The sequence below is a fragment of the Hemicordylus capensis genome, chromosome 2 (genome assembly GCF_027244095.1).
Source record: "Hemicordylus capensis ecotype Gifberg chromosome 2, rHemCap1.1.pri, whole genome shotgun sequence".
NCBI classification, from domain to species: Eukaryota; Metazoa; Chordata; class Lepidosauria; order Squamata; family Cordylidae; genus Hemicordylus; species Hemicordylus capensis.
In genome coordinates this window covers 82,011,170-82,038,931 of record NC_069658.1, presented here as the reverse complement: position 1 = coordinate 82,038,931, position 27,762 = coordinate 82,011,170, and the positions used below count along the sequence as shown (strand labels likewise).

Here is a 27,762-nt window from a genome sequence, read left to right as displayed (position 1 = left end):
CATTTTTTAGGTCCATTAAAAAAAAAAATACTAGGAACCAACTAAAGTTGCACAGAGGTGCAACTCAATGTTGCAAGCTGCTGCTTCTTCTTTTTTTTGGAAGAAAGAAAATTGAACATGATAGACAAGACCCACTATCTGAAGTCTTTAACACACACACGCCCTCTCCCCCCCCCCTTATCAACTAGACAAAGTTTATGTCATTACAGAACAGCATGGGTGCAGCTATAATTGAGCGGATGGGTTCAAATAACGAGGCCCCTCAGCTCCATCCCTCCCTATTTTTTCATTATCTCCCTCACTCCCAGGGGCCGCTGGGGAGAGGGGAGAATACGGGCCCCTTCTCCCCTAGCTTTGTGCCTGCAGAACAGTACAGTAGGTATATTTAGAATGTGTTCAGTCTGCTCTTTTTGATCAACAATAATTTGTTATGCTGTTGATGTTCAGGGTTAAAATAAAATAAGTAGGTCATAGGCAGGACTCACACCCTGGTTGCATATGAATGGGAGAGAAGAAGTGTGAGCACTGTAAGCAGAGGCGTATCTAGGGAAAATAGCGCCTAGGGCAAACACTGAAATTGCGCCCCCTGTCCAAGCATCTGACACCCATCTTTCAGATAACTTTACCATAATATCAGCTGAAAAATACAAGTCAGGCTTGTTAATCTTTTAATATTTCAAAAACTATTTTAGCAGTGGACTTAGCCAGACCAAAAAATGCTGGAAAACTACAAATTTCAGTATGCTGGGGCTCATGAAATACCCAAATACTATGTGGAGGTGTACTTGGAAAACTAAACAGAAGAGCATGTCTAATTCCCTACTATGTATTGTAGCATCACCATTACATAAGTTTTAAAAATCAATGGAGAATTTGACTTTTCCCAGATACTCTGTAAATAATTAAAGGATATGCAGAGTAAACTGTGTCACTGCTTGGAATATATTCTAGTCTTTCAGAAAGACAGTTAAAATGAGAGAAAGAGAGCAAGAAACTCCCAGTGGGCCTTAATATTAAGGATTTCACACTGATTCAAAGACAAATTCACCATTAATAGCCATATTAGCAAGACATCACATTTAACTCACTTATCACAAGAAGCAAAGTAAGAGCAAATGAATACAATCCTAGCTCATAAGCATCAGCTCAGTATTCACAAGTCCTGATTCTCTGTACATAGTGCCAATCTGAATATGTGTACAGTGACATATATATATATATATATATATATATATATATATATATATATATATATATATATAACCTGTAGCCCCTTTGGGGGGCTTCCTAAAGGCTGGGGGGGTTTGCAAAGGTTCCTCCTCCCCCCACTGGCCTCTAGGGCCTCGCAGGGACCATTTGAGCATGCGCAGTGGCCATTTAAAAAAATCTTTTTTAAAAAATGGCCACTGAAAACAAAATGGCCACCGCGCATGCTCAAATGGCCTCTGCAAGGCCTGGCATGACCTAGGGCCTCACAGAGGCCATTTGAGCATGCACGGTGGCCATTTTGTTAGCCTTTTTTTTTAAAAAAAAAATTAATTTTACAAAATGGCGCCCCCCTTCAAGTGGCGCCCAGGGCACATGCCCTGCCTGCCCTACCCCTAGATATGCCCCTGGCTGTAAGATATTCCGCTCAGGGGATGGAGCTGCTCTGGGAAGAGCAGAAGGTTCCAAGTTCCCTCCCTGGCACCTCCAAGATAGGGCTAAGAGAGATTCCTGCCTACAACCTTGGAGAAGCCACTGCCAGTCTGTGAAGACAATACTGAGCAAGATAGACCAATGGTCTGACTCAATGTGTGGCAGCCGTATATGGCAGCTTCCTATGTTCCTATTGTTAAGGTGTGGCAGAACACCAGAAGTGAGAGAACCAGGTCAACATGTTAGGGAAGAAGTTGAATCTTCTCTGACCACTACTGGAGTGGAGATCTACAAATTTCCCTACCACAAAGATGGGAATGGCATATAAACAAGCCTGACAAAGTCAGAAATTTGTTTGAAAGGGAACTTGAATCAGATTACCCTTTCAATATTTCCTTCTGAAGCATCTGAGGGGGTTGGGAGTGGGAGGCATTGCTTTGAGGTGGTTCCACTCCTACCTCTCAATCTAGCAACCCAGGGCTCCCCCTCTGCTCGTGTGCGGAGAGAGCGGGCTTCTCCGCGCACCCTGCTAAACCAGGTCTCACTGATTGTGAGACCCAGCTCCATTTCTAACATTTGTTATCACGTTTTTGTAGAAAAAAGGTTATCAGCATCATTTGAGTCATGATTGAAATCTAGCTTAAAAGTGTTGCAAGTCTGACTTTAATTTTTCAATATCCAATAATGCTAATTCCTTGTTAGCTCAGTTTCATTCTACAGTGATTTGAATTCCACATACATTTTAGTACACTTTAGTCTAAATCTTTCCTATGTGCCAGGACTAGCAGTGTCAGTCTCTCAAACGTTTCCTCTGTTAACCAATTATGGTGAGGGAAAGAGCTGTGGTTTTTTTATTTTAAATCATCCCTTGAACACCACCACGGGTTTCTCAATCACGGTTTTGAGTATCTGCAACTGGGAAATTGTGAAGAGTCTCGCCAACCATGACCTAAGTATCTGCGATTTGGGGATATATTTTAGTGATGGGGGGGTTCCCACAATTGCAGGGGGGGGTTCAGAGGTTCAATCTGCTCATTCCTCTTGCTGACCCTGCCAACACCTTGTGATTGAAAGTGATTTTGAGTGTTTTGGGGGGGGTGTTCAAAAGTGCCTTCAAGCAATTTTGGGGGTTCAAAAATTTCCAGAAGTTCAATTTGCTCACTCCTCTTGCTTATTTTAAGGGATTCCGGGTGATTTGTTTGCAGTTCTTTTGTATTTTTCTTTGATTTGTTGGTTTTTTTCGCGACAGCAGTTCCCCTAACCCCATTTGCCATTGATTCCAATTGCTTATCAACCTCAAATTTGTCAACAGCAAGGTTTCGCCAGAACAGCACCCTTGCGGTTGTTGAGGGATGACTGTACTTACAAGAACACTTGCTGATAATGCTCCCCAACTCCACCCTAACCCCACACATTCAGAAGACTGAGGGGCACTGCCAGATACATCTGGCAAAGGTGAACATTGGAACACTACTGTTATATTGATTGATATAGCACTGATGTATCAATACTCAGTAGCAGCAGGTTCAGTCTTTGGCACTATGGATCCCATTCCCTGAAGATCTGCCCAACATCATAAACTCTGGTATGGATGACTTAACAGAATCCAAATTGCCATTGCCAAAAATGCAGACAAGGGCATTTTCCTCTTCTCCCCCAACCCCAGGGCAGCAGGGGCAACTGCAAGGATAGCAGGGTGACTGCAGATAGTGGGATGGCCATTCTAGGGTGGTGGCAAAGGTTCACGTGTACACATCAATGGGTGGCGAGATGGCAGGGGGCATGGCTTCACAGCAGCTTGTCTGCAATCCCCAAGACAAGGAAAGCAGTATCTGGGGTACTACTGCCTGCGGCTGCCATCCACAACACATCCTTGCTCTATTTAGAGCACCCATGGCCCAACACTCGTAAGGTGGGGTTCGTTTCTCCAGGCAATTCTCTCCCCTCCTGACTGATGCGCCTTCTCATGAGTTGTCTGGGGGTGTCCCCATGACCTTTCCCTCTCATGATTGGCCAGTAAGCCCTGGCCCAGGTGGCTGTATCCTTGAAGGTTTTCAGTTGACCCAAGACTGACCCTGGTGACCAGCCTTGATTATGAGTAAGCCTAGGGGCACGGATACCAAAAGGGGAAGGGGATGACCCTCCCTTTCCCAATCTTTCTGTGGAGAGACTAGAACTTGGCTGCTGGGGAATCCCTTCTGGGGGGGTTGCCTTTCAAGCAGGGGCATAACAAGGCTGGAGTGGGCCCAGACAAAATTTTAAAAGGGGCCCCTCGCTGATACACACACACGCAACTTCACAATATATAGTCATGTGACTTGCCTCTGGGGGGCCCCTCGAGGCGTGGGGCCCCCCAGGTAGCCACCTCCCCTTGCCTAATAGTAGTTACGCCCCTGCTTTCAAGCCCTGCCAATAGCACCCCCATCCAAAAAACACTGGGTCCAGCCCAGTGTGCTGCCATATGGAGATCTCCCAGTTGAACCAGTGGGAAGGGGGATTCCCAAGTGCCCTGGGGTGGTGGTGCCACTTTGCAGCAGCTTGGCCACAGTTCCTCTCCATGGGAGAAGGGGACATTCTGCCCTCACATAATTTTGTTGATTGTAGTTGGTAGTTCTTTCTCTTCCCCTCTGATGGTTCTTCACATGAGTTGTGTGGTGGTGTCCCATGACCTGGCACTCTTGAGCCATGGCTTTTCATGCTGGGACTGTAACCATCTTCGTCAGAAAGGAAGACTCCTTTCAGAGGTTGGAGCATTGCTAGCCCAGCTCTGCTCATAGCCTGGGGACAGAAACATCAAAAAAAAAAAAGAGAGAGAGAGAGAGAGAGAGAGAGAGAGAGAAGAAGAAGAAGAAGAAGAAGAGGAGGAGGGGGGGAGGGCTGGACCCCCCTTCCCCAACCTTTCTGTGAAAATGATAGAACCTGGCTGCTCCTAAATCCATGCTTGTGGCAGCCCCTCAAACCTGGACAGGAGCATCTCCCAAATATTCAGTCCTCAGCCAGAGAGGGGATGCCCTGCACATGCTGGCTATCCCTGCCATGATGGGGCCATTTGCCAGGGCATACCTTTAAAACCATTCAAAGTTCCTGGGCTGAGTCCAGCAGCTGGCCAGGGACACTGAACTCACACTTTGGGGCTGTGGGCAGGGGTGCACATCCCCAATTGGGCATGCAGGCTGGCAAGGCACAGAGTCTGACAGTGGATTGGCAGCTGTCACTGAGGCCCGAACAGCACTCTCCCATTTAAAAAAAAAAAAAAAAGGTGTTTGCGGGGAAAATGGGGGTGGGGGGGATTCTAACTATTTACCTTATTTTCGGTCTTTCTACTACCGTGATTTCCCTAACCCAGTTTGCTATTAGTTTCAATGGCTCTACTGCAAGTTCACCAACCGTAAGGTTTCCCAGGAACAGAACACTACAGTTGGTGAGGGAAGACTGTATGTGCCAAGTCTACCTTTTATACCCGACCCCAGGTCCCCCTCCCCTGCATTGCAAAATGTTCCCCTCCCAGCACTGTTATGAGGTACCCTGCTTATGTTGCCACTTGGAGTGTGTGCTTGTGGACATACATGCCTTTTACTCTCCTCTTGGGGAGCAGAACACTTGGTGCTCATCCTGTCATTCCGTGCCCTTGCCCTACTGCTTGCCAGGTGAGGGGAGCGAGGCACAGAGTGGAAATCAGGGCTGCCCCAGAGCAACTGTCCTGCTTGACAGCTAGCCAGTCTGGGATGGCAACATCCCTGTATTATTTATTTAAAATATTTATACCCCGCCCCTCCAGTGCAATGCTGCTTGGTGTAGCTTACAACAACACAGACAAAAGTAATACAATTATTTTTTAAAAAAAGTCAGATTAAACACAGTTATTCGGTTCAAATTAAAACTGAAAATTATAAGAAGCTAAAGAACCTACCAGATATAACAAAATAATATTTAAAAGCCTCCTTAAAAAGGTGTGTTTTAAGATGTTTTTTAAAAAGTGAGGGAGTAAGTATGGCGAAGCTCTTCAAGGAGGGCGTTCCAAAGCTGAGGGGCTACAACTAAGGTGGCCCTGTCTCTAGTCCTCGCCAACTGGATCTGTTAGTGGCAGGATCATAAGCAGGGCCTGTGATGTTGATCTGAGGGCCCTGGCAGGTTCATTTGGGCGAATGCGGTCTGACAGGTACCCCGGCCCCAAGCTGTGTAGGGCTTTAAAGGTCAATAGCAGCACCTTGAATCTAGCCTGGAAGCAGACCGGTAGCCAATAAAATTAAATGCAGGATGGGTGTAATACTCGTGAAGCAACTCACACCCATGAGTATCCTTGCAGCAGCATTCTGAACCAGCTGAAGCTTCCGAACAGTCTTCAATGGCAGCCCCATGTAGAGTGCATAGCAGTAGTCCAATCTGGATGTTACTAACGCATGAGTGACTGAGGTGAGGTCCGACTTCTCCAAGTAGAGTTGCAGTTGGCGTACCAGCCGTAGTTGGTAAAAGGCACTTCTGCACACTGCCGCCACCTGCACCTCTAAGGACAGTGTTGGGTCCAGAAGCACCCCCCAGCTGCGGACTTTGTTTTTCAGGTGGAGCGTGACCCCTTCCAAGACCAGATTTACCTCATTACTCGAATGATCAGTTCTACCAACCCAGAGCACTTCTGTGTTATCTGGATTGAGTTTCCGCTTGTTTGCTCCCATCTAGTTCGGAACAGCCTCCAAGCACCAGTTCCGAGCATCCACTGCCTCCCTGATGTCTGCTGACTTAAAAGATAAGCAGAGCTGGGTGTCATCAGCATATTGATGGCACCGCAGCCAACATCTACAGATGTCCTCTCCCCGGAGCTTCATGTAAATGTTAAACAGCATGAGGGACAGAATAGATCCTTGTGGCACACCAAAGGCCAAGGAGTGGAGCAGGCACCCCCCAGCACCACCTTTTGAGTACGACCCACTTGGTAGGAATGGAGCCACGTATAACCGTGCCCCCAAGTCACAACCCAGAGAGACGTCCCAGAAGGATACCATGGTCGATGGTATCGAAAGCAGCTGTGAGGTCCAGGAGGATCATCAGAGTCACACTCCCTCTGTCTATCTCCCAGCATAGGTCATCCACCAGGGCAACCAAGGCAGTTTCGGTCCCATATCCAGGTCAGAAGCCAGATTGAAAAGGATCTAAGTAATCAGATTCATCCAGGGCTACCTGGAGCTAAGACACCACAACGCTTTCCAACACCTTGCTCAAGAAGGCGAGGTTTGAAATTTGTTGAAGTTATTTAAGTCATCTGGGCCCAATGGCTTTTTAAGGAGGGGCCTAATGACTGCCTCCTTCAGGCAAGGGGGGACCACCACCTGCTCCAAAGAGGCATTCACCACCCCCACCACCCATGGAACCAGTCCCTCCCTACAAGCCTTCACCAACCATGAAGGGCAAGGGTCGAGGATACACGTGGTAGTCCTCAACCTTCCAAGCAGCCTGTCCACCTCCTCAGGCAACACAGTCTGAAAGCCATCCAATATAACAAGACCAGACGGTGTGTCGGCAATATCCAGTTCCGGTGCTGCAAAAATATTGGCATCCAAGTCAGAATGGATAAGTGATTTTATCTGCAAAATGTAAAGCAAATTGGTCACAGTGGGCTGCCGAGTGTTCTGTTTGATGGTCTTTGGGGTCCTCACCTTGGAGGCCCCGAACCACTCAAAAAAGCTCCGCTGGACGGCATTGAACCGATGCAATGGTGGTGGAAAAGTAGGATTTTTTTGCCATAGAAAAAGAAACTCTACTCACCACCATAGGGTAGGCCCTAATATGGGCTCTAGCCCGTGTTTGGTCACATTCATTCAGAGTTTTCCTCCAACGACGCTCTAGCTACCAGCCTGCTTCATTGTCTGCAACTCTCCTGTATACCAGGGAGTCGCTTGGGCTTGTGGGGTCGGGAGAGGGCACCTTGGCGTGACCGTGTCAATCACCTAACCCATCTCCTCATATCAAAGGGAGACCAGGGAGTCAACAGGATCATCCACTCTCAGCAGGAAACTCCTCCAGAGCCGTCAAGAATCCATCAGAATTCTTAAGCCTCCAGGGGTGGATCATCCTAACTGCTCCCCCACCCTTGCAGAGGTGTTGTGGGTCCACCCTCAGTTCAATCTTCACCAGATAGTGATCTGACCATAACGGCATTGTGGCCTCCTGGACTATCCACGGAGCACTACTGTCCACCATTGACCCCAAAACCAAATCAAACGTATGGCCTGTCACATGTGTGGGACCAGAAATCAACTGAGACAAGCCCATGGTCCTCATGGAGGACATGAAGTCCCAAGCTGCACCAGACAAGGCATCATCAGCATGGATATTAAAGTCCACCAAAACTAACAGCTGTGGGGTCCTCAATGCCACATCCACTACCACCTCAAGCAGCTCAGGCAGGGAGACTGTTAGACAGTGGGGTGGGTGTATACCAACAGAATCCCAACTTTGTCTCACAATCCAATCACTACATGCAGGGACTCTTAACTGATCAGAAATGTGACAGTGCATCTGGTGAGGGGAATTGTCTCCCGAAGAACTAGGGCAACCCCACCTCCCCGCCCAGGCTGATGCAGCTTCCGGAAACCCGGTGGGCACAACTGGGAGAGATTTACATCACCCCCCTCATCCAACCAGGTCTCCGTAATGCATGCCAGGTCTGCATGCTCATCCAGAATAATCTCCTGGATGGCTGTGGATTTTCCATTTATGGACCTGGCATTTAGTAGCATCAGCTTCAGGCAAGGTGGATTGCTGGGAGAGTTACTGGGGTCTCCTTGGATAGGAGGAGGACAGGAAGGTGTGATGGCTTTGATATAGCCAGGAAACTCCATAGCTGACAGGCAGGGAGGGGCTGGTTTTCCTAAAGTCTACCAGTGAGAAGCCTTGAAAGCACAGAGCAGCCATCCTCAGGCGGGTTTGTGCCACCTCCTCTATGATCGCAGTTTGAAACCTGGTGCAAAACCGTGGTTATAGCTGCAACAGCAGCCAGACGTAAGGCTTCATCATCTCAGGTGTCTGTGGTAAACCTTAGAGATAACCAAAGGTTCACACTGGAATTTGGTGAGACAAACTGGAGGTTGCTTTTGACCTGTAACCGTAGTTTTACACATTTGGGCGTAACAGAGTTACAAACTCAGCCACTATTAACTGTGGTTATCTGTTATGGCTATGTTTTCTTATTGCAATTGTTCATGTGCATGGAAATTTGACATGAACAGTCCTGAAGACAATCTCAAGCTTTATGGTCATTTCATGACTTTTAGCAAGATGCACAGCTGTGCAAAATTAGAACATAATTTGTTCCTGTTAAGTAATTCTAACAGACATGTGGCCTGTATGTTGGTCCATTGAGCAAGCTGATTCATGTTAATTATGCAGTATTTTAATAGATGTATATTGACCACCAAAGGGCACCTAGCAGATAAGCATTTGAGTCTTGATAATATCCATTTACTTTGTATAATTTGGTATAACATTGAAAAATTTGATTGTTCCTTTGTTAAATGTAAAAAAAAATTATAGTTGTGCTTTTACTGCTTTTCTAAGAGCAAATTCAGTCTTATCCCATGTAATAGATGAACTTTGAGAGCTGTTGTAATTTATTATTTTTTTAAAAAGCTAACGCATGGTATGCACGATTCTCAATATATGCACTCTAAAATTTCCCAAGCCTTAATCTGCATAATTGTTGCACCTACTAGGTACTATGAATTCTGCTTATGTAATCTGGGAAATAAATAAAAGAGCTAACGGTTAATGATTCACAACATACATCCCTTTATTACTGTAATCACAAAATCTTGATTATGTACAGGAATGTGTATGTGAACATTAATAAATGCAATTTGTTTCGTAAAGATCAGGTAGACAGAACATATTGTAAAGGACAAAAATAACTTTCTGGCCTTGCATTGCACCTTTTAGTGCAAGTATTAAGACACAATAGTGTTCAATTCAGCAAGTATTGCAGAATGTCATGCCACAGTCCACTTCAAAGAGGGTTGGGACATGCAACTGTTAATAAAATGCTGTAGTATATAAAAAGCCACATTAATTCATAAAATATATAGTGGTTTATTTGGATGATTTTAAAGTGATTTCACTGTGGAATTTAGCTCCATTGGGACAAACATCCAAAGCGTTTTCATATTTGAACGAATCTTCATTCTAGGCAATGGCTTTGGCTTCAGGTAGGAATGCCTCCCAGTATTTTATCAGCTTGGAAAAAAGAGAATATAGTCAATATTAATAAGTTTCCTTATTAGCAGGTGCTTTCCTGTATCTTTACAGTAGCATCATCTTTGGAAACACATACTTCTATCTCCTAATTGTATAACACATTATGTTAGAGTTTCCCAAGTGAAGTTCTGCTAGGTTGCTTCAGGAAGTTATGTAAATCAAGATTTATACACACGCAACTAAACTTACTTTCAGTCAACTTTGTTGTTTTGACATTTATAAACAAACAGATTAGCCTAACAGCCTATGAAAAATGACCCTTAAGAATGCCTTCTTGAGTCTATTAGCTATTCCTCCCCCAGAATTTATTATTATATGCAAGCTTTTAGAAACTAACAAAGTGAATATGATTTCTCCTTCCTCAAAGCAATACAGAACACACAAGTTCTTTGTCAGCTCCCCACTGAATTAGGGAGTTTTTGTTAGGCAATTTCTCTTAGACGATCAATGACATATTCAAATTCAGGAGAGGCTACAGAGCAGTAATACTGGAGAACATTTGGGAGGGGCAAAGTCCTTTGTGTGTGGTGATTATCCCAATTTTGTTCTTTAGACATTTGGCAGCATTTATAGAGTTAGGAAGGAAATTCCCACCAAGTGAGTAATGCAAACCTAACATTTAGCTTACCTGCTGTTGTGTTTGCACTAATGATTCCAAATACTTTATTATAACAGTTTTGAAGTCTCTCACACGATCTTTCTGTGGCAAACAAAGTATAATTAATTCCCAATTCACACAAAGAAAGTGTACTGGAAATTGTTTTATTCGGAAAATCTCTGAAAAAGTGTATTAGAAGTATATACATGCCTCAAACCTTCCTACTTCTTTGCGTATTGTTTTGGAGATTTGTTCAAAGTCCCTCTCTCCTTGTTGAACTTTTGTTTCCCACTAAAGAGAACACACATGCATAAAAACTCTACTTAAAAACATGAAGTATCGGAAAGTTCCCAGCAGTATAATATTAGTTAAATTCAAGATAATATCCTGTGCCTTGAGCCAGTGAGAAGTTAAGAGTGATAACTTGATATGAGCACATACTTGTTTCTGGAAATAAAAACTAGTACAGCATAGTAGCCAAGACTGACTTGGAATTGGAATCATAAGGCCCTTTAATCAAGATCTTATGTCTGCTATAAACTCAGGAGGAGGCCTGGGGAAGACTACAACCTCTTAATCAGAGCACCGCCCTCCATGGATTTCATAATGCTGGTCAACCTTTACAGGGTGATTTACTGATAATATTCATTCAACACTTTGAACACTTAAAGTATAATATAAATGCACTTTAAATGCTACCACATTTTACTGTGAGAAATGCACATTACATGTGCCTTCCATCAATTGATACTATGTATTTCATATGCAATATATAGTAACTAATTGTTCACCATATTTTCAGGTTCATGATTAAGTGGTTCTCTTTGGTCCTCGTTTTTGAAGGTTCAGGGCGAGTTGTGCAAACCACCACGTGGCACAATATCATATAACTGAAATTGTCACAAGTGTACACAGAATGATGGCACTGATCGCAATTCTACAAAGAGAGGGAAGCCTGTAGTTTTCTAAAATGCTTTTAACACAAAACACCTGTATACAACCAAAGAAAGGCTTTGGAATTAAATTTTTAAAAGTGAAATGAGTCAGGTTATCTTTCAAGAGATTAACTAAGGCGCAGGAATCAGCTGGCCTGTTTGACTGCTTCCCTATAAACAAAATAGTACATAACAAAACATCTTATTACTGAGCTAGAAAATGAACACACCTTTCAAGGAACTCCAGAAAATTAGCAATAAGGTTATAGCTCAAACTTTGCAAAGGAGTATTTTGCTGACCACGGGACATATGTGTAGCAGTCAATAGTAAGGTTGCTGTAAATGTCTAATTTAGGAATAGATCGACACTCAAATTCTTTCCTTGTTTCAGGTGTACTCAGCATACAAAGAACTATGGTTGGCTGCTGGTGAACATCCTAGATACTTATTACCTATGTGTTCATGGTTCTATGAAACTGATCTTAACTTAACACTTGTCATGCCTCATTTGTTAATGAGGCAACAAGGTATTTGCAACTGTCAACTAAAAAAAAAATCCTATCACTACAATGAATTCCACTGGAAGACTGACACAGCCATATTTTCCATGCACTGATTTCAAACAGAACTGGCCGTACAGGTCTTCTGTACTCACTAACGTCTTTTCAAGCACATGCAAGCAGTAGTAAGAAATGGGAAGTTTATGTACAAGCAGATCACCATGTGAACACAGTTTGAATCTAAGACTACTCTTAGGAGAGAACTCAAGACTAGTCTTAAGTCAAACATAGAAACAGTCAACATTAACGAGTTGGACACCATGTACACAAGTCACAGGTATGTAGTGATCACTTTAAATTTGAGCCCATAGCAGCTCCAAGCTGGGGGCAATTTATCCAAAAGTATACCAAAGTTGTTTTGTGCCACAATAAGCCAACAACCTTTTAATACACACAGCAGCCATAAAATGGCTCATTATGAACTTCAGATCACTGCACACTCATATTTAAATTGGACTCCATGCACCCTAGAATGTGTATACATAGCCCAATACCTGTTTCTCTGTGAAACTGTATACAGATCTACATAAGGCCAGTATGCATAATGCATTTCTTTATTAGCCATAGTTAAGAGAAGAAATGGGAAAGCAGACAGCGTGCTTCCTCCTTTACTTTTTATCCACCTTTACTGCAACTAAATATTACATTAGCACTGATGTCAGCCATTATGTTACACTCTGATCCATTTCAAACTCTAGTTGAATGGGAACCAGGTTAGCTTAAACCATGGTTAAAATCTATACTGAATTAATACTTAACCATGGTTAACCAGAAAGACAAAATTATATTGCTTCCAATTAGTCATGGCAACACACACACACACACACACAGACACACACACACCCACACCTGAATGGATGCAAAGCTACCACAATGATCTTAGGATCCTTGCCTGGAGAGAACACTTTTATTTTTAAGCATGATAAAGAAGATTTGCATAAAGGAATGAAAACTGATTTGCAACTAATAAAGCAGCCAAAATAGGAAAACAGCATGGAAGTAATCCTACCTCTTCGATTTCCTTAGTGAAGCATGATGGAAGAAGTGTAGAGATTATAACTTCAAGATGTTCTGACAGTTTTACTGAAGTTATACTATGCATACATATATCTCAAATATATATATATGGATGGAAATGTTGCATCAGCAAGTAAAACACTGACTGTGTAGCACGACTTTACACACTTCAGTGTATTTTGGAAACAAGCCCTTGACTACATAGCAGTAAACAGCATCAGTGCTTTATACTCCACCCTCCCCAAGTATGCCCATAACTTTATAAGTCCTAAGAATGACAAAGTCTGCTTCCAAATGACCTAAACCACTTACTGCTCTAGTCATAATGGAACACAGCAGCAATGACCAAAATCAATTAAAGAATAATGCAATAAAGCCAATGAATGGGGGAGTGGAGAGAGAATCACAATCTTATATAGAAAAGTAACTAATTCAGCTTCCAAAATTTACCTCTTTGATCTCATCCTTAGCTTGTTGCAATTTGTCAGGTTTGTTGGCAAGCTGAAGTTTAGCTTCAGCTTCTCGTTTTTTCTGTAACATGACCTGAGCATCTTGCCATTTCTGCCAGCATTTCATCCGGTGATCAAATACACCCTATAAGCAGCAGGATGCAACAATGAGAAGGTCCATTCAAATTATCACATTTCTATTTTTCAGAAAGGAAAAAGGCATGCACCCCATAATTACAACAATCATATCATTAACATTTTATACTGTGTATAGGTACCTATCCAACACATGGCTGCAATCTAGAGCACTATTAGTATTTGTATGCACTAAGTTTTAGACTCCAAACAGTTGCTTGCCATGCTTCACTGCTTTTGAAACAGCATGGAGAGAGTGAGCAAAACCAAATCTAAAGCCCATTTGGAGTCAGAGAACCAGCTGCAATATATTTGGACCCTGATCAATGTTGACAAATAGGATTAAGATTCATTTGCAATTTTGTTAAATATTCTCCTTTGCTTTGTATAAAGAAAATGCAGCACACAATGTTGTTCATTATAGTGGCAACTGGAGCATTGTATTGAACATCCTTCTGAGATACTCTATGCACCTGATGCATTTTACAATTTATGAGCCAAGTTTTTGATATTCCAGACAGTCTGTAATGATTTCTTGTCTATAGCAATTTCTAAGCCTAGATAGAACACAACCTGGCCAATCCACAGAACTAATTTAGTACTGTCATGGATGTTCCATGGGCAACATCCAGACTAGCTGGTCATGACTAAGCACCACTGAAATCAATAAAGCAAGGTAAATGACTAACTTGTCCATTAATTTCAGTGAGATAGTCTGGATGTTGCCCACTGCTTTCTACTGTAGTAGTGCACTTTGTACAAGTTAACTGTGCAAATAGTATGGCTTTCAACAAAGGTCTCTTTTGCAAACAGATTAGTTTTGACATTGGCTTACTTTTACTGCACCAATAAGGCGAATATAGTCGCTAAGCAGCTCAGAGAACACATAGAAGTCAGCAAAAGCTTGCTCTTGATGTAACTGATCTATCTTTTCCTCAACTTCAGCAAGCTGTGACAGAGCTCTTGATAAAGCAGTGTGGTCTTCAGAGTTCCCTAACATGGCAGCACTTTTAGCAAAGGCAGCTGTGTTGGCTGAAAGTTCTGGAACAAGAAAAAATCCAAAGTAATGGCTTTCACAAGGCAAGCCACAGAATGCAAGTCAAAATGCTTCACACACACTGTTAAGTAGCATTTTATTACAGTAAATACTCGTGTACACAGGCAGAATAACTGGCCTGTGCTGTAGGAAAGCTTAGTTCAAAGTACTTCAGTTCTGTGCTGTAGGAAGAGTATCCAAAAGAAAGCTTAGTTCAAAGTTCTCAACTGGAGTACAAATTCAAGGACTTTCTACACCGATGCAAACCCTTCCACCCACTCCTTGCCAGTTCAAGATGCACTGTCTCTCTTTCCAGTGGAAGGCACTTCTTCATTCTACAGTTTGTCTATGACACAAAAGCTCTTGCAGGTATGAAATTCTGAACTGCGCAAAGCAAAGTTAAGTACCAAAAGAGTCAATGGTGTGGTAGCCATCAACACTCCATGTAAAGAGTAAATTAATTTTGTATATTGTTTCTATTGTACATGTGGTGGACAAATTAGTACAGAAAAACCTCGTTATCTGCGGTTTCAGCATTCGTGATTTCACATATCCATGGTCGGGGAATAGGCACCTGACCTCAGCATATCTGACTTGCATATCCACAGGTCAGAGGTTGGTCACAGACATACTTGTAAAGGGGAATCCAGCAAGGATTCACCTTTACAAGTAAAGGGCTTGGGTTGGAGGGGGGAGAGGGGAAAGAGGCAGTGGTTGCTCTAATTTTTTTCACCTTTGTGCAGAATGAGTTTTGTTTTGAGTGGCACTATCAAGGCAGTGCATGTGCATCTACGTTAAGAATGGGGCCTTCCTGATTCAACTGAGCGGGATCAAAATTGAACTGAGTTGACATCCAAAAACTTGTGAGTGTGCGTCGCTGCAGATGGTGGGAAAAGCAGCCGCAACAGCAGGGATTGCAGAGGTGGCAGCTGCGCATTTTTCCTTTTACAATCTCAGCAGCGGGGACTGTGGCGGGAGCAGCTGCCAAGACTCCTCCTCCCTCCAAGCCTTTCTTCCAACTGACTGCACAGGCTGGTCTGGAGCCCATTTCAGATCTCAATGGAGGAGTCTTCATTGCTGCTCCTGCTGTGATCCCTGCTGCTGCGGCCACCTTCGTGGTGATTGTAAAAGGAAAAATGAGCCGCCACCACCTCTGCAATCCGTGCTGTTGCAACCGCCTTTCCCACCATCTGTGGAGATTTTAGAAGGTAAAATGTGCTGCCTCCGGCCCAATCCCTGCTGCTAATGCTGCCTCCACCATGATTTTAAATGGTAAAAAACGTAATGCCATTTTTGCCTGATTTGGGGCTGTTTTTCAGTCGATTTCTATTTTTAAAACACACCATTTTAGTCTGACCCCCACTTCCCCTTGGGAGCCTAACCCCTGCACTTCCATAGCCCCAATTACTTGGTATTTGCAGTTTCGGTATTTGCGGCACCAGCCAAAAACGGAATCCCCACGAATACTGAGGTTTTCCTGTAGCTGAAAGGCAGCAACCGAGAACTAAAATTGCATGAGCAGAAGCCATGTGTCCAACAGGGCTTTCCTGCCTGCTCTTCCCTATAGCTTCCCTCTGCACCATGAAGAGCTGCCATTAAGGGTCAGGGGATCCTCCAAACAGTATGGAATGTGGCATGAGGAGACTGAATCTGCATGAACTGGAAAAGCAGGAGGGCATGTTGCACAAGGAAAAGGCACTTTGAACTGCACCAAGGTAGTTAGCATATTTGAATACAAGCCAGTGCGTATGTGAACCATTCCAGTACACTCTTATATACTTGATGTTTACTCAAGTAAACTGTGCTTGGGCAGGGATCTGGCCAAGACAATAAAATGTATGAAAGTTATTTTGCTCCTCTTTTAACTGCTGAAAGAACTGGAGGCTGCTGCTTTTAGAAAAGTTGGATTTCTGCTATTTCTATAGTAAATACATTTTAAATGCACCACTCCCCCCATTCTGCAAAGCTATTCCTGTGGGGAAAGGGAACCTCAGCAACCACTCAGGATGTAGAGCAGTTCGCACCCCTGGAAATCAGAGAGCACTTCCATAAACAAAGCATAAACATGTTCCTATGCACATTCTCTTGCATGCATCAATTCCTTCCTTATTTCAGTTCAGTGCTCTCAGCAAACTGTAGTTAGCCATTTTGTCCAAACCAGGCGCAAACAAGTTTCTGCAAACCAAAAGCCCTCTTCAGGGGATTGCTTTAGTGGATACTATTCAGAAATGTGCCTGTAAGCCTTGCCCCTTGCTGATGCACTCAAACCCTCCCCTGCCAGGTAGGGTTTCAGAGCACCTCAGTATGGAGATAGGGCTGACAGACACACTTCCATGGCACTGTACCTGGTTACAGTACCCACAGTAAATCCAAACAAGGCTATAGTTTGACAAAAAAAAACAGAAATGCAAATTATGTTTGCTGGAAATGAAGAAGAAGTTTAGCTTGGCAATGCCAGGCAGCACTCTTCAGAGACATGCATTTGTCATGGAATTGCCATTTACCAACACTGACCCAGGTCCCCAGCATTCCTACTACAAAGTATCAGCAGTGCAGAATTTTGGCTAGTGCAGGGGTTAGTATATGTACTAAACTTAGGGCCAACCAACCATTCTGCAGACTTTACTGCCAATGGATAACCAGAGAAAGAACAGCTTATCTGCATTAAAAACACAGATGGTTTACAGTGGGTAGTGGAATCCAAGTGAGGTAGCTGTAGGAGGCTGTTCCTGGATCAGTGTATAAATTTGAATTTTCTTCCTACATGCCCAACTCATACTAGTCTCTAACCTTTCCTTCCTCTCCCATGAATCAAATAGCACCTGCTTCTCCCTTGCCACCTCTACTCCAAACATTACAAGATATTACAAATTCTGCTCAAGGAAAACAGGCTGTGTCAAATTAAAGTCAAGTACTCATGGCAATTTATACCTTGTTTCTGAAACATGGGTCTGCATGATATGGACAAATATCTCAACATTGTATAGGGATCCTGTTTCAGTGCACAAAGCTGGTTAAGATGTTCTGGAATCCCAGGCAAGCCTTGTTTAAGTATATGTTAGGGACATACACTGCAGGAAACTGAGCTAGCTTAACACATGTCATTGGAAATGTTAATATGTAAAACTAGTTTTTGCATATTATGTGCAAAACATACAATGATTGTGTACACATTTGATTTACTGTATTTGAATTGGAATCATTTGTGTGTTCTACTGAGTTCTCATAAGTACATTAAGATTCTGAACACCTGGTCTGGGACAGGAAAATACTGACAAAAATACACCAGCATTATTGAACAAATGCAAAAGGACGATGTTTATTGCATTTGCTTTTACTATAGAGAAAAAATGCCAGTTTTCTCCAGCATCCCTCCTCCTCCTGTGCAATTTCCTTGATTAAAGCAACAATGTAAGACTCATTGTGTTCAGTGGAATTTGCTCCCATGAAAATGTGCACAGGATTGAGGCCTTTGCATTTACTTTGTTCCTCTATTTTAAAGACTGCTTGCTTTATTAGAGCCCATTATTATTATCATCACATTTGTACTGCAAGCATAATATTTGAGAATCTTTTATTCAAATCACTTTATAAAATTGAAAAATGTACATTAAAACTATGAAGACTTTCTGAAAAGCTTCAACAAAACAGAGAAAGCCTTCTATATGAGGCATTGTACACCAAGTACAATGTATTACTATAACAATATTTAAAATATTTTAATCAGGAAGGGTTCAACACCCAGTTCACAGATCTTCAGTTTTTAAATAATAAGATTAAGATACCTACCTTTTCGGTGGCAGACCAAGGCTTCTACACTAGCATGAAGTTTCCGAAGTTGCTGATCTAGATTTTCAAATTGTTGTTGTTTTTCCTCAAACCACTGGCAAAGAGGGAAAGAATCAAACCATTGCAAACGACATCCCCCATCTTAAGGAAACAAATTAACTGGGTATAGCCATGGTGGTCAACTGATGCAGTTGAGAACCCAAGCCAATAAGTAAATTAATATCCCATTTTCTACTTCTACAGTCTTAAAATGCAACTGTTGAGCCTCATTAATTCATCTCATTATTCAAGTCGAAAAATCAGCTCTTACTGCATCCGATTCATTCATCTTGATTGTCATTTTGTTGACAGCGTCGGCAGCCTTGTTCACCATCCTCAATATTCCTGCTCCACTCAGAGCTTGGGTGTTAACTGCTCTCGGCAGCTGGAATTGAATGACAAATAAGGGCAAACAAACCGGTTAAAAGGCTGGAGGTTTAACTGGGCACCAGAGGGAATGAAAAGGATGTAGTGTTTTCTTCCTTCTCATACATTTCAATATAGTGGAACCTAATTTCTCAAATTTACTACTTTTACATTCTCAGAGGAAAACTTAAAAAATAGACTTTCAATTTGCTTTTCTTCTGCACCTTTACATTTAGATGGAACACAGAGACCATTTGTCAGAAGTTGTTACAAGACTGCCAAATGCTGTAACTGGCCACCTGTACACCAAGAGCAGCAAAGGCTTTAAGGGTGATGCTCTGTTACAGTTTCAGAGGTATAGGTATAGTAGCACAGAAAAGCATGTTAAAATACTTCACGCATATAGACTCCAAGTCTTAACATACCTTGCCATTGCTAAAAGTAAGAAGTTGCTAACTGTGAACTAGTATCTATAATTAATTTATGTAAATATTTTAATGTTACCCACAGCAATGTTTCACTCAGAACCCAGCAGTATGCTGAAGTGGATTTGAATGCAAGATTCACTCCCTTCCACATGTGAAGGTGGTTGAATGATTAAAGAAGTCCCTTGAATCTAGCAGCTGAACTGAGGGAGCATCAGTCCAGGGTTTTAAGCCTGTTGCTGTCCCCTCTTGTGGAATCCTCCCTCAAAATCTACATGTCTGTGAGTGAAGGTTTAAGTACTCTCTTCATTCTTGCTGATCATTGTTTGGTGTGAAATGTATTGAGCAGAGAGAGGAGACTTGGTCAGTTACAAGTGATCTACGAAACAGGACACAGGAATTAAGGCCCCATCATGTTACACATCAGTTTTCTGACAGATCAAAAAGCAGTATTTTGTTAATTCTTAAACATGTTATCTTACTAGAACACACATTCAAAGTAGCAGTTACACAACTTTTATTTTGCCACAGGTATGCTAAAACAGTTTGCAAACCAGTCACTACTATATATTCTCAGATTTGGATGGATTTCTCTTAACACAGATTTCCACATGAACTTGGAAGGTGTGACAGCAATGGTAACTGAAGTGCTCCTTTGCTGTACAGCTGACTGATCTTTGCTAGTATTGTGCTCCATTATCCAGTCTATTTAGAAAATTTCTACTTCTAAACTACTGATTTTGAGATATGGGCATTATTGTACATAAAATGAAGAATAGAGTTACTTCTTATAAGTCAGTCATCTCATAAGATGTTGTTTCACCACTCATCTTGCATTATTCCGGTTCCAGATAGCATTTTCCTTGGCATGTAGTAGTTTAAGCCCATTGATGCTACAACTGACGTTTTATGTACAGGAGGATCAGATTGTCACATAAAAATATTTGTGTGCTCAAGCTATTGAAGACTAAGGGAAAAACAAGGAGAATTTAGATACCTCAGAACTTTCCAAGAACTGCCTTAAGTCAGGATCCTGCAACAAGGTTGGGTGTTTTACTGTTCGTTGTAGATACCTGTGGTTTTAAAGTTAGATAACATTTAGAGATCCTGACAGTACTGAAAAAGGTTTGCTATCCCCAGAACATATGTGGGAAACTGTAGCACCATCAGACAAGTATGCTTTATGTTTGCTTATAGCTCCTGGAAATTCAGGAATACCTCTAAGATTCAGAGGACAGTTCAATTTCAATGTACCTTCAGTTCATCTCTGCAGGACCGCCAGTTAAATATTTGGTTATTCATGCCACAACCCTGAATAATCTGCTTCCCAACCATGTCCCCCCCAAAAATAGGAGTCCAACAGAAAGCTATAGAACGATGCAGTTGTGTTCAGCCTCATAGGTATGCCTTAAATTTCAAGCCAACTAAATACAGAATGCACAAGACAAATGCCACATTTTATATCCCATAATACCTTTGCTACCCTCAGTAATTTAATCTTTGAACATCTAGAGCTGTCTACCTGCCCACAAAGGATGTAAAGAGAGCTGTGAGTGGAAGCAGCAGTTTGTGGGGGCTAGAAACAAGCATTTTTATAAAATAATTATTTTTCTGGCATAGAAAGGGGTGGTGTGGGAAATGGAGACCTTCAGCTACCTTGGTCTTAAGCCACTTAGGGCTTTAAAAAAAGGCAGCCACCATCATATTCCATTGTGCTCCAAAACCCAAAGTGGCTGGAATGACTAAGATCACTTTTGTAATAGCTATAGTTTCCAATTGGCAACCCTACACAGAATACATTACAATAACCCAACCTAGAAGCAAATAAATGATGAGATGGTGTGGCAAGGTCCAATTACTCTACAAATGGACACAGCTAGTGCACCAGCCAAAACTGAGCACAAAGTGGTGTCTTGGAAAAGCAGAGCCAGTCGCAAAATAACTTTTTTTTTTAGAAGTGTAGCCATACAGAATAAGGCATTTTAACATCAAAACCCTTCAACTGCTAAGCAGAGCTGGACAAGGACATGATCAAATGTAACAAATCAATACTCAAGCTAAGAGATAAGCCCCAGGATAGTCATTCAATGCAAGCCAGAGAATCCTCTTTTTATTTTATTTGCAGTTAGACAACAGGTTGTATCAGCATTTCTAATCCTGGCCCTGTTTGGGGGGGGGGGGAGAGACCTGTGTCTCAAAGTGCCCAATTCTTGCACTACACAAAACCCCCACTCTTAGTTTTCTGTCCAATCCCTCTGCTACTGGCCAGCCTTTGAACTGGTGGGTTTGGCATGAAAACTGAGCAGGAGCTAGTTGACAGCTAAGTGTTGGGCATAGTGGTAAGCATGGTGTCGCTGACCACCCAAACGACTTCTGTGCACGCATGGAGGCCAGGTGAGTGCCAGAGCCACACGTGGGCTGCTGGGGGAGGGTGGGGAGAACCACTGCACCAGGAAGCTTCCTGGAGCAGCAGTGACGCAAGTAAGGACCTGCTTACTTCTTTTTAAAGGTGGTGCTCACCACCTACCCTGCCCTCGAACTGCTGGACCGGTTCACAGTTGGGTCAAAATGGTTTGTGGAACCATGGTTCAGTCTGAATTTGGACCAAACTACAAACCTCGGTCCACACCAACCTCCAGGGTAGACTATATCAGGCAAGAGAAGGAAGTTACTCATTCCTTTAGCCAACACAAGAGCTTACAGCTTACTTCAAGGCCTGCCACCATCATGAGCCATGTGTGCTTTCATTACGGTGATGGCAGGGAAGGAGGGCATACCTTTTCCAAGCAGCCCATCATATTTCCTACTGCACAGCAGCCTTTATTATACAGTAACAGTTCAATGTGGTAGGAGGGAATGCAGTTCCACACCTTTTTATCGATGGAAGTAAAGACGTAGCAAGACTGAATGCAGCATGCTGTGTTATCTCCTGGCAGCCTGTTTTCATTCCCCAACACATACTTGCACCAGCCCAAACACCAGCTCCTACCACCAGTGATTATCAGTCCAACACAAGCAGGTAAGGAATAAGACCTGAGAATTTAGTTCCCTTTGACAGTCCCTGCAAATCCTTGTGTGTCTGACCTACAGTATCCATTGTGTTCTTTCCAAGGTGGCATGTAGCCTTTGTTGGATTCTACTCTATTACTATTAGTAATTTTAGTGCACAGATAATTCTATATTAATAATTCTAGTAAGAGAATTACTAGAATTTGTAAATCTAGTTACCAATTATTCCTAATCAAATCAAAATTTTATTGTGTATGGCTAAAAGCCTCGACAAACTACAGAATACATATTCAATTGAATAGAAAAGCAAGGGGGGAAATCAGTTGAGTATTTTCTTTGCAGTTTACAACCATTTTTTCCCAAAAAGGACGCACAAATGCTTTTTGTAGCCTTTGCAAACAAAGCAGTTTGATATAGAACACAGAATTCACAACAATCAGCCAATATCCAACAGGTCTTTTCTTTAGCCTTTTTATCCTGAATAGACTAAGATCTGGCTTAAGAATTGGATTTTGGTAGAATGGGCAAACACACAGAGGCTATTCACATATGTGTGCAAAACCAGGCTAAGTGTGCCCAGGCGGGTTTTGCACAAGCGTGTGAACTGCTGGGCAACACAATGGCAAACCTGCCAAAGTAGCCACCCTTGAAAACAAAGTTAAGGGAGCACTTGCTCCCATAACCTGTTTTCCTGGTTTTCTGGCAGCTGTGGCTGCTTGCAGCCACAACTGCTGGACTGCGAGGAGCCCAGGGAGTGGGATCGCCATGATGCACTGTGTGGTGCATCACAGTTTTTTCCAGGGGCCGGGATGACATATCCTGGCCCCCAACCCTCCCCGCTGCCTTGGCATGTGGGAAATCTGGAAACACAGAGAGCACGCCCAGCTATGCCAGCGGGATCATCTATGGGGAAGCTAAGTATAACCTGCCTTCCCATAGCCCGCTCTGGAGCACTTCTTACACACGACAAGAGGCTCATAATGTTCTATATCTTCAACTTGCCAGTAACTACTACTAATTCTACTTAGCATTATTATCACTACTAATTCTACTATGTAGAGAAACCACACTTGACACTTGCAACTACACAGAAAACAGTTAAACCTTTTAATCCTAATGGCCTTCAAAGTCTAGCATGTTAAATGAAAGTGACACAGATCATATATGGTTCAAAAAATTAAGTTGTGGAGGTCTGCTTTTGCAGGCATCCTATGAACTAATGGTGGTGGTTTTACATTTCCATATGTCTGAAGGCTAGACTAGTTGAGTTATGCAGAGAAATACGAGCTTAAAAATTAGTTCAGACTAGATTCATTATTGTAGTTGGTTTTAATGCACAAAGCAAAGACCCCAGCTTTATCCAAATACAAGTTTTGAGGACTACTGGCCCACATTTGTTGATATTTTACAATACTACTATGAAATTGTGTAACAGCAGACATTCAGACTGAATTATTCATGAGTAGTCCAAGTGAAGTTAATGGGAAATCACTCATGACCAAAATGTCTTATTTTCAGTGGGACTTATGCATAACTTAATCTGGTTGCCCATCATTCATAGTGCTCACATATTTATAGAACAAATTAATAGCAGTCCTCCAGTACATGACAGATATTCTGTAATAGCTTCTTGTTTCTAAAGTAATCACTCCTGGACAACTTTTATGAGGCAACCAGAGCTGCACAAAACACTTTATGATACAGTATTTTTTAAAGTCAAACACACAACTAATCTGTTTGGTTTGGTCAGATGCCCCAGATCCAGCAGATAAGGGAGTTTAGAGTAGTCCAGACTCAGGAGTAGCATACAGACGAGTCCCACATATTTAAAGACAAAAAGGACAGACTTGATCCTCAACCTTTCAAAAGCTATTTTTCACAAGTCAGGAAGAACAAAGCTAGAAAAACAAGGATGCCTTTCCCTACATGTTGAAATCCATGTGTATGTACAGTATAGGGGATTCAGTGGATCATGTCAATGATTCAAAGATGAGTGGCGTGGTTTCCCCCCCAAAGTTATGCACAATCTGCCATTTTTCTTGCAAAATTCAATAAAATCATCCCTTGCCAACCGTGAGGGTTCTGTTCCAGGAAAACTTTGTGGTTGGCGAGCCCCTGAAATCAATGGCAAACAAGGGAATTGCGGTCATAATTCATTAAAAAATAGAAAAAATCCTCAAAAATCACTCCAACCCCTGAAAATAATGAAGCAATTTCCCAGTCGTGGATACTCAAAACTGCGATTAGGGAACCCGCGGATGGCGAGGGGTGACTGTACTGCAATGCCCTAAAATTTGCTCTATTCTCCAGAACTTTGTCAACGTTTGTGCTTCAGTATTCTTATTGTTTCCCAGGTTATAAGTGATTGTTTAGAACCTTCACCCCTTTACCAACAAGATGCTTCCAGTGGCAGATTATTCCAATACACAAAGCAGATTCATATAACCAATTTATAACATTTAATTTAAATCCAAATTGAAATTTAGATCAATATAATCCCCCAGCCTTAGTCAGGGAGCCGTTTTTAACTGCTACATTATTGCCTTACTAGTATTTTTAAGCCCGTTATGATAACGGGCGCTAGCTTTCTATCCCGTCTTTTCTGTTTCTCTCTCTCTCTTTCTGTCTCTTTTTTTCCCCCTTGTCCCCTCTCTCTCTCTTTTTTTTTGTTGTTGTTGTTGTTGTCTCTGTTTTTCTTCTTCCTTATTTTGCTTATACTTTTTTTTTTGGGGGGGTGGATGAATAACGGCCAAAATGGCCCATGAGAAGGTGGCCGCCCCCGCCTATCGCCCTCCCGCGCACCCAGCTGCCGGAGCCCACCTTACCCGCTCCAGCCCGAAGGAGAAGAGAGGAACTCGGGAACAGAGCTACTCTCTGTGTTAAGCTGCTGCCCATACTGTCGCAATGGACGCAATAGGCGTCCTTTGCGTCCATAGCGGCAGTTTGAGCAGTGACTTAGCACAGAGAGGAGCTCTGCTCGTGAGCTCCTCTCTTTTCCCTCGGGCTGGAGCGGGTAAGGTGGTCTTCGGCAGCTGGGTGGGCGGGAGGGCAATAGGCGGGGGCGGCAACCTTCTCATGGGCCATTTTGGCCCTTAATCTTTTTTGGGGGGGAGCGGGGAAGGTGATTTTGGGCAGCTGGGAGGGCGGGTGAGCAGGCGGGGGCGACGGCTGTGAGCGGGCGGGGGCCTCGTTGGCGGCTTCGCCGCCACCTCGCCCAGCTTCCCTGTCCCCTGTCTCGGTCTTCCCCCGCCGCCATTGCCCTCGCCTTTTTCAGGGCGGCCGCTTCTGGTTGCCTCGGCCTCCTCTCGCCGTGCCGCAGCTCATGGCCGAGGCGGCGGCTCTGCCGCCACCTCGGCCACTTTCCCCCGCCGCCACACACCGGCTAACGGCTGCCCGTGGCTGTGGGACACTGGTGTCTGCAGTCCTGTGTCCTTTGGGCTCTTCTGGGCCTGCGCTTCGCGCAGGCCCAAAACAGCCCAGGGAGGCAGGGACGCAGATCCCCAACGTTCCAAAGCCACGGCCACTCACTTAGCCTTTTATTATATAGGATAGGCTTAAATGTGAGTATATAAAGCAAAGTTCAAAGCCAAATTCTGACAAGAATTCAGTTTGTGCAGGGTGTCTACAGACATGCTTAATTTGGATGATCAGTCAACAATCTAGCTTTAGAGTACACTTGGGATTTCTGTGTGTGCAATTTCTTTTTGTCCAGAGAAACGAGACTATTCAGTTATAATGAAAAGACCAATAAGCAGAAAGCAAGAGGGCCCAAACTTTGATCAATGGTATGAATAAGTTACAATAGTCCTGTTGGTAGGACAATACATGTATGTACAGCAAGACTTCAAGCATTCTATTATTTGTGTTGTGAGAAAGTGTAGATCTGAAGCCACTGTGGTAGCAGTCCAGAAGGAAAGAACTCATCACTTTAGCCTTAGCTGCTATTAGCTCTACTTGGGTTACAGTTGTGGACAGAGGTGGTGGAGAAGAACCATTCTTTCAGCATGACAGCAGTGGCAAAAGCAGAATATTGTCTATACAGGTAACAAAGCAGAGAAGTTGTTCCTCACTTTGCACGGAGAGAGGGAAAAGTAGCTTTAATTTTATGACATGCAAAGGCCAGGCAGTGTGATCTTTAGATTCAGAAGAGTTCCAAATATAACCTTTTCCAGCGAGAGAACCACAGACTGAACGCATGAGTATCCCAATATCAGATTCCACCAGTTTGCACTGCAAGAGCAGAAGCATTAAGGACTTAGGAATTCAACAAAACTGTTTGGTATTAACAACTGAGCAGGAAGGGATTGGAAGTCAGTACACACAAGACATCAAAAGCTATCAGAGTTAGAAGTAATGCTAGAAACCGTTACACTGGGGAGTGGAGTAACTGCCCAAACATTAACAGTCCTAGAATGCCATTTTTCAAAATTTCTAGTCTTGAAGATGTAGAACTTGCCAAAGACCAAATTGATTATAGTTTTTATTCACAGTAGTAAACTGAAGTCATGGTAGCAAACTGAATGGTATACCGGACTCTTTCTAGGCTCTTGCATATACCCAAATCACAAAGAGACCAAGAAGAATTTGTACATTGTCACTTGCAGGAGTACTCTTGTGAACTAAGCCCAGCACAGGGAAAGTGGCTCACTTGCCACTTGCCTTGATTTCATTGATCAAGGCAATGGAATTAAATTTGAAGTTGTTGTGGATGCAGGACAAACAGAAAATTTCTAGAATTATGTAGATGCCAAGTTGTATTTGGTTCTGCCACAGCTGCTTGCAGAAGCTTCATTTTCAAGACTCAATTGCCTATATTTACACATATACTAGTAGATTTACACTGAATTGTGCCCTATTTGTTAAATGCAAAGTGAACTTTTGCAAAAAGCATATGAAGGATCAGCTTTGGTATCATGGCATGTTATCCTACTGGGACTTGTAAACAATATGTATGTTAATAGCTGAAAGTAGTTTGTTACCTTTCGAGCGCTGCTCTTCGTTTCTCTACAAATTCCGTAGATGACGAATCTTCCTTGCCTACTTTTACCTTGGTCATGCCTTTGAAGAAAGTTATACTGTTATAATTTGATGAAGTCATTAACTAAGCTTCATTAAAGTTACCTCAAGATGTATGTTAAATCCTGAAAGTTACAGAAGTGTGCAAAAAGACATTTTACAAACTGCTGCGGGTTAGACAAACACCTTTTCCTCCAGTAAAAACCAAGTCTGGCACTTACCAATTTTTTGTGTCGTGTGAATTCTCAGCAATGAAGTCTAATTCTAAGGGGTTAAAGCTGGATATAGGACACTTACCACACACTGAAGTCAAGGCAAGATTTGAAAAGGAGAGATGACAAATATGAAACACCTGCCTTTTTCTTATCAGAACCCTGGCTTCTGTTAGTTTTGCAGTTTACAGGAGAGTTTGGAAGTACACTGCAAGGAAACTGATTTCCCAAGGACTATATTCAGGGACAGGAGTAATGTCATGGTAAATTAAAGTGGGGCTTGAATAGTACATT

The 27,762-nt window shown here is 42.8% G+C and overlaps 1 protein-coding gene across 1 annotated transcript in view; it reads right to left on the bottom strand.

Moving 5' to 3' along the window:
- Nucleotides 1-9,396: 9,396 nt before the first annotated feature.
- SNX2 (sorting nexin 2) overlaps nt 9,397-27,762 on the bottom strand; it is a 32,990-nt gene continuing 14,624 nt past the window's right edge. The window contains exons 7-14 of the mRNA XM_053299238.1: nt 27,220-27,298; nt 20,229-20,304; nt 18,712-18,825; nt 18,402-18,495; nt 14,412-14,617; nt 13,443-13,586; nt 10,511-10,771; nt 9,397-9,861 (exon numbers count right to left, since the gene is read on the bottom strand). Coding sequence (XP_053155213.1) covers nt 10,673-10,771; nt 13,443-13,586; nt 14,412-14,617; nt 18,402-18,495; nt 18,712-18,825; nt 20,229-20,304; nt 27,220-27,298 — 812 coding nt within the window. The 3' untranslated portion in view covers nt 9,397-9,861; nt 10,511-10,672. The remainder of the gene's footprint in view (nt 9,862-10,510; nt 10,772-13,442; nt 13,587-14,411; nt 14,618-18,401; nt 18,496-18,711; nt 18,826-20,228; nt 20,305-27,219; nt 27,299-27,762) is intronic.